The sequence below is a fragment of the Equus przewalskii genome, chromosome 25 (assembly GCF_037783145.1).
Source record: "Equus przewalskii isolate Varuska chromosome 25, EquPr2, whole genome shotgun sequence".
Classification (NCBI taxonomy): domain Eukaryota; kingdom Metazoa; phylum Chordata; class Mammalia; order Perissodactyla; family Equidae; genus Equus; species Equus przewalskii.
The window spans coordinates 3,178,246-3,185,366 of record NC_091855.1 but is presented as its reverse complement, the minus strand read 5'-3'; the positions used below and the strand labels follow the sequence as shown (position 1 = coordinate 3,185,366).

At 45.1% G+C, this 7,121-nt stretch overlaps 1 protein-coding gene across 1 annotated transcript; it reads left to right on the top strand.

The window, feature by feature from the left end:
* The first annotated feature begins 3,117 nt into the window (after positions 1 to 3,117).
* LOC139079456 (tigger transposable element-derived protein 1-like) lies at positions 3,118 to 3,792 on the top strand. Its single transcript, XM_070594619.1, has one exon. The coding sequence runs from the start codon at positions 3,118 to 3,120 to the stop codon at positions 3,790 to 3,792; it is 675 nt and encodes a 224-aa protein (XP_070450720.1).
* Positions 3,793 to 7,121: the final 3,329 nt, after the last annotated feature.

Here is a 7,121-nt window from a genome sequence, read left to right as displayed (position 1 = left end):
TTTCTCAGGTGAGACACAGGGAGGCAGGCCCTTCGTGGGGGAGCAGCTGCAACCTCCGAAGTGTCCTTGAGATCGCATAATAAACGTAAACATGCTTCAAGTTCCCGGAGAACGTCCGCCAGGGCTGAGTTTTTAAACGTTAGTTCTTGGAGGCAGAGGCGGCGTTGGAGTCGCCCCCGCTTGACCCTCATTGTCCAGCGTGCACGCCGGGCGCGAACAGAGTCCCGTTTCGGCGAGGCGCGCGCGGAGCCCAGTGCAGCGGGGGACACGAGCTGACGTCCCCCCGCGCCTCCCGCCGAGCCTCGCCTGGGAAAGCCCTTCTGTCCTGCCCACAGCCGGTGCCCACTGTTTCGGTTCTGTTTCCATGCAACAATCGCCAAAACTGTGCTTGTGTGTGCATACAGAAAGAAAATAATAGGGATTAGTTAAAAAGAGAAAAAGGGACTTGTGAAATTTTAATTCTTGTCTTTAGTTTTACAGGAAATTGAGCCATTCTCCTGGGAGAATTAAAATCAGGCAAGTCTGCTTCACACCCCGCGTGCGCAGCCCCCCGAGCCGGCGCGGGCAGCCCTCCCGGGAGCACGGCGGGCCGTCACTCGCAAGCCCTCCGGCGGGCTGGCCCTGCCACCGGACACCTCGCTGTGACGGCATCCGCGCCCCGCGACTAAGCCGCTATGCGGGCTCCTTCCCAGAGGCTGACGTTTATGCTCCAGACCCACGCAACAGGGAAGAAGGAGTGATTGTGGGATATTTTTATTTCAAATGATTACTGAAAGGACAAGGATTCGTCCACGTCGGATCTAGAGAAGACCTTCAAGTGATGCTCAAATCTAGCTCCATCTTCTTGTGTACAAAATCCCGGTCAGGAAACTGACAGCTCCATGCAGAGATCAATCGCCACGAATGCGCACGGCTCCTAAGAGAAAGAGAAGGCTGCCCGCAGCAAAACTGCTGCCAGATTCAAGAATGTTCTCTCCTAACGCGGCCTCAAGGAACCCAATCACATTTATGCAAATTTTTGCTTCTCAGCTCTTTCCTAGGCAGCAAAGTTGCCCCTCACATATAACACCCACTGAGGTAGTATGAATGTGGATTTCTCTACAAGCACACTCCGTTGGTTTAGCACTATCAACTGAATCTTTGTATAAATATGTACAAATATATTTGCATTGACTGGTACAGGGACTAATCCTATTTATTTTTGGAAGTACTCCCTGGTCTTCTGCCACAGAGAAATATCCACTTTTTTTTTTTTTTTTTGGTAAGGAAGATTGGCCCTGAGCTAACATCTGTTGCCACTCTTCCTCTATTTTGTATGTGAGATGCCACCACAGCATGACCTGATGTGTGGTGTGTATGTCCACATCTGGGATCTGAACCTGCAAACCCTGGGCGTCTGAAGCAGAGCGTGAATTTAACCACCGTACCACTGGGCCAGCCCCTATCCACTTTTTATTTTAACATCTAGTTTAACATCTAGAGCATGCATGGACCCCTTTGTACTCGGGCTCCAAAAGCTGTTTGTTCCCCAAACCAGAAGATATTCCCTTCAAGGAGAGGAATCGACCCCTGGTGAAACAATGTTTCCCAGCATTCTTTCAACGCGGAAGTTCCATTTGTTTTTCTTGCTAGAGCGTCTGCAGCCCCAACAGCGGTGTGATCGCATCTTCGATGCGAGGCCCGAGGCCTAGGCCTGCGTGCTTTCAGGGGCCAGCAAAATTGTTTAAGGGCTGAGAAAATCTATCAGCTCCAAAAATTTCTTAAGTTCCAAAACTAAAATTAGTAAATTTGATTAAATGCTTACAAAATGTGACATACCAACTAGTCACACACAATTCAACTCTTAAGTAGTTATATATAAACTACATTTAATGTGGGATGTGGGTTCATTTTAATATTTCCTATGAGAAGAGACGGGGCCTCTTCAAACAAGAGTTAAAGAGCCACTTTTTGTGGCGTTGGCCTCTCTCAAACGCTCTCCGCGCCCCCTGCCGTGGTCGTCTGGGTCTGGCCATTACTCTCGAGAGACAGACAGTCCTGTACGCTGGCCTGGTGCTTGGTAAAGTTGACACGTACTCCCATTCAACTCATCCAATCCTTCCAACAGCAAATTAAGACAGACTGAATTAGAACTTTTGGATAAGGTGGTTTTTCTGCTTTTTCCTTTTTTTTTTTTACCAAAGTACAAAATACTACAAATTCTGAAGCAAAAAAAAAAAAAAAAATCAGAATAAAAACAGATTAACAAGCACAGTTCAGACGAAAACAAACTCCTAATTTGAAATGGCATATGTCGACTTTGATGAGGGACAATGCAGAGCATGTGGCTCCAGAATCAGATACTCTGAATAGGAGCTGTGTGACCTGGGACAAGTTCCTTGATTTCTCTGTGCATCTGTATCCTCAACTGTAAAATGGGGATAAAACAGTCCTTACCTCACAGGGTTGTTGTGATATTTAAATGAGGTCGTATACGTATGAAATACTTAGAATAGTGCTTAGCACACAGTAAGAGCTCAGTGAATACTAGCAATCAATTATTATTCAATCAAACTATATCAATCTTTGATTCTCAGAAATATGGTCAGGTGCCGCATGATGACATTTCGGTCAACAAGGAACTGCATTCGCAATGGTGGTCCCTTAAGATTATAACGGAGCTGGAAAAGCTCTATCCCCTAGTGACATTGTAGCAGTCATGACGTTGTAGCACAACACATTACTCATGTGTTGTGGTGATGCTGTGTAAACACACTGACTGCACTGCCAGTCGTATAACAGGAGAGCACATACAATTATGTACAGTACATTATACTTGATAATGATAATAAATGACTGTTACTAATTTATGTAGTTACTATACTATTTATCGTTATTTTAGAGCATACCCTTTCTACTTACAAAAAAATGTTTACTGTGAAACAGTACGCCGTGTTACACCATCAGCAGCCTCACACATCTCATGTCTTCCGTGTCTCTTGATTGCATCATTTCCTCTTGTGCCTGATTTAATCCCATGTTGTTTTGTTCGTCATGGCCCCTAAGCATACAGAATCCACTGTCAATGCTGCCATTAAGAGCCCAAGTTGAGTGATTGACCTGGGAAAAAAATTAAAAATGATTAAGGACTATGAAGGTGGAAAATCAGTGATGGTTATTGCTCACCAGTGGGGCACATCCTATTCCACCATAGCTCCGATCTTGAAGATCAAGAACAAAGTGACAGAAGCTGTTAAAGGATCTGCTTCACTGCAGGCAACAAGACTAACGAAAATTCAAGAAGGGCCTGTATCAGACATGCAGAAACTTCTAATGACCCAGATTGAAGACCAGACACAGAAGCGTGTCCCTCTCAGCACCATGACAATCATGGCCAAAGCTAGAAGTCTGTTTGTGATGTTGAAAGAAAAGGGTGGGCCCAACTATGATGTTGAATTTACTGCTGCCTCTGGGTGGTTTAAACGATTCAAGAATTGTTATTCATTACTTCATGTGAAAGAGAGGGGTGAGTCTGCGAGTGCTCACGTGAAGGCAGCTGAAGAATTTGGGGATAAGCTGATTGTGCAGGAAAATTACTTGCCAGAGCGAATGTTCACCACGGGTGAAACCTCATTTTGGAAACAGATGCATGAAAGGGCTTTCATCCATGAGGAGGCCACGTCAATGCCAAGCTTCAAGGCTATTAAGGACAGGATAACAGTCCTGCTTGGGGGCAATGTTGCAGGCTATGAATTAAAACCCTTTGTGGTCTGGCACAGGGAGAACCCCCAGGACCTTCAAGCACATCAGTAAGCACGCACTGCCAGTGTACTACAGGAGCAATAAGAAGTCACGCATGACCCAGCTCCTCTTCCAAGCTGCCCTCCTGAGTTGCTCTGCCAGTGAAACGGGAAAGTACTGTTTGGAGAATTACCTTTCAAGATTTTGCTTACTATTGGTAATGTTGCCAGACATTTTCCTCTTATTGGTGATCTTCACCCCAATATCAAAGCTATGTTTCTCCCTCCAAACACCACCTCTTTGATCCAACCAATGGATCAAAAAGTTTCAACAGCTTTTAAAGCCTGCTACCTGAGGGGGACCTTCGCCCAGGCTATTGCTGCAACTGAGGAAGACACTGATGCAATTCTGGAAGGATTACAACACCTGTAACTGCATCAAGAACCTCGCTTGGGCTTGGGGAGATGTCACCAAGGAGTGTATGAATGGGATCTGGAAGAGACACTCAAGAGGTTCGTCCGTGACTTCAGAGGGTCTGCCAAGGATGAGGAGGCTGCAGAATCATCAAGGCTGTGGTAGAGGTGGGGAGCAACCTTGACCAGAGTGTGGCTGAGGATGACGCTGAGGAGCTCCCAGAGGTGCTTCCTGAAGAATTGACTACGGAGTTGTTGGGCCTAGAGCGGAAACTGAGGAAGAGGCAAGAGAAAAAGAAACTGCAGGAGAAAAGAAAGAAGAATCCCCAAGGAAATTCACAGTGAAGGGTTTAGCAGAAGCTTTTGCAACCTCAACAAGCTCCTTAAGAAGTTTAAAAACATGGACCCCAACACCAAGAGATTTTCATTAATAGAGAGGGATGTTCACGGTGCGTTATCTGCTCACGAGCAAATCTATGATGAAAAAAAAGAAATAAAACAAGCAAACCACCATGGATGTATTTCTGGAAAGAATGACACCTCCTCAAAAAGAGCCTCAGTCAGGTCCTTCAGGAGGTGTTCCAGAAGAAGGCGCTGTTATCATGGGAGAGGACAGCTCCATGCATGTTCCTGCCTCTGAAGACCTTCCAGCGGGACAGGATGTGGAGGTGAAGACAGTGACATTGATGATCCTGATTCTGTGTAGGCCTAGGCCAATGTGTGTGTTTGTGTCTTAGTTTTTATCAAAAAAGTTTAAAATTGAAAAAAAATTTAAAAATATTAAAAAGCTTATAGAATAAGGATATATAAGTGCCCTGTATAGGCGTACCATTTTTTATCTTTTATACCATATTATTACTGTACCTTTTCTATGTTTAGATACTCAAATACCTACTATTGTGTTACAACCGCCTACAGTATTCAGCCCAGTAACATGCTGCACAGCTTTGCAGCCTGGAGCAATAGGTTGTACCATAGAGCCTAAGTGTGTAGTAGGCTATCCCGTCTAGGTCTGTGAACTCTAGGATGTTCGCACAACGATGAAACCAACGAACGACGCATTTCTCAGAATGTATCCCCTTCGTTAAGTGACGCATGACTGCAGAACAATTTAAGATTTTGGATAAATTAACTCTCACCAAAACAACTGAAAACATGCACAGAGACAGTCACTCATCTTTTATTTTGAAACTTTTTACTTGGAAATAATTTCAAACTTTAAAAAGTTACAAAAATAAAAGTAGTACAGGGAACAATCATATACCCTTTACCCAAATTTGCTTATTGTTAACATTTTATTCATTTGCTTTATCATTTGCACCGCAGGTCACTGCAAATCTGTGTCCCTATCTCTATTCATAATTTGATGTCTTCATTTTCTATTTTGGAATAACAAATTACCACAAGTTTAGTGGCTTAAAACAACATCGCTCACAGTTCTACCAGCAGTAGTCTGGGCCCAGCATGACTAGGTTCTCTGGGGGCGCACAAGGCTGAAATGAAGGTATGGGCCAAGCCAAGCTCCTTCTTGGGCTCCTTTTTTTGTCACTGTTGGCCAAATTCAGTTCCTCGCAGCTACGGGACTGAGGTCTCCATTTCCTTGCTGGCTGTGAAATGGGGGACACTCTCAGCTCCTCCAGGGCAGCCACCTTCCTTGCAACATGGCTCCATCCACCTCCAAAGCCAGGAGTGGAGAAGCTCCCTCATGGGAAGTCTTCTCAAGCTTTGAATCTCCCTCCCGAGGAGGAGCGCAGTTCCTTTTAAGGGCTCACCTGATTAGCTCAGGATCACCCAGGATAATTTCTCTCTCTTTCTTAAAGTTGACTGATTTGGGACCTTAATTACAGCTGCAAAGTCCCTTCAAAGCAGCACCTAGATCTGTGTTAGAATAACAGGGTGAAGCTGTGTCTGCCTCAGAGGGCAGGAATTGGGGTCGTCTCAGAGCTCTGCCCACCTCATATGAGACAGTTCATAAGTCTATGTATCAGTTGGCTAGGGCTGCCGTGGCAAAGTACGACAGACTGAGTGGCTTAAACAGAAATCGATTTTTCTCTTCCTCTATTTCTTCTGGAGGCAAGACGTTCAAGAGCGTGGGGTCAGCAGGTGCAGTTTCTGCCGAGGCCATTCCCTAGGGCCAGCAGGTGGCTGCCTCCCCACTGTGTCCTCACGTGGCACTTTCCTCTGTGCACAGACATCCTTGGTGTCTCTCTCTCTTCCTATAAGGACACCAGCCATACTGGATTCGAGCTTCAGCACAGGGATCTGGGGGAAGGGGGACACAATTCAGTTCATAACAAACTAATAACTCAGAGCTACTGTTCGAGCGACCAAGCAGGTGCCGTGAGAAACACTGTTTGTAGGCTACCTGATTTAACATAACTATATATCATTCTAAACCATTATACAAAAGTCTAGCTTTATCAGAATGTTTCCTAAATTCTTGATTAGAAATTTGGTAAGATGCCTCGTGATCTGGTTGGAGCCATCTCCATCCACCTCCACTACCATGTGCTCCCCATGCTCCATTCTGAGAACAGTTTCTCTAACCAGTCAAGTTTCCTTGATCATTGATGAGCTTGGTACAGAGACACAAAGATAAGTCATCAAAATTCCTGCTCTCAGATAGCACAGTCTAGTAGGAAAGACATATTCTATGTGTGTGCGTGTGTCCATGTACATTTTGAAATATCTTACATAAAAAGTGTAGATTACAGAACCTTTCTGCACATTTAAGTTCTTAGGAAAGCTGAGGCACTGAAAATCAAAATAACGATTTCAAGACAGAGGCAGGTCTCTGAGTATCTGGTTTTGCATTCTCTTCTTGAGCTGCCTCCATCCCAACTGTGAGCAACACCCTCCCAGGAACGTGGCTTTAGCCCAAATTCTCTGTGACTGGAGAAGAACCACCTGGGATGTGAAGGCGACAGGTAATCTAACATAAAAGTACTACACCTGACTAGGTCAGGCGCCTCAAATTCCACTTGTCCT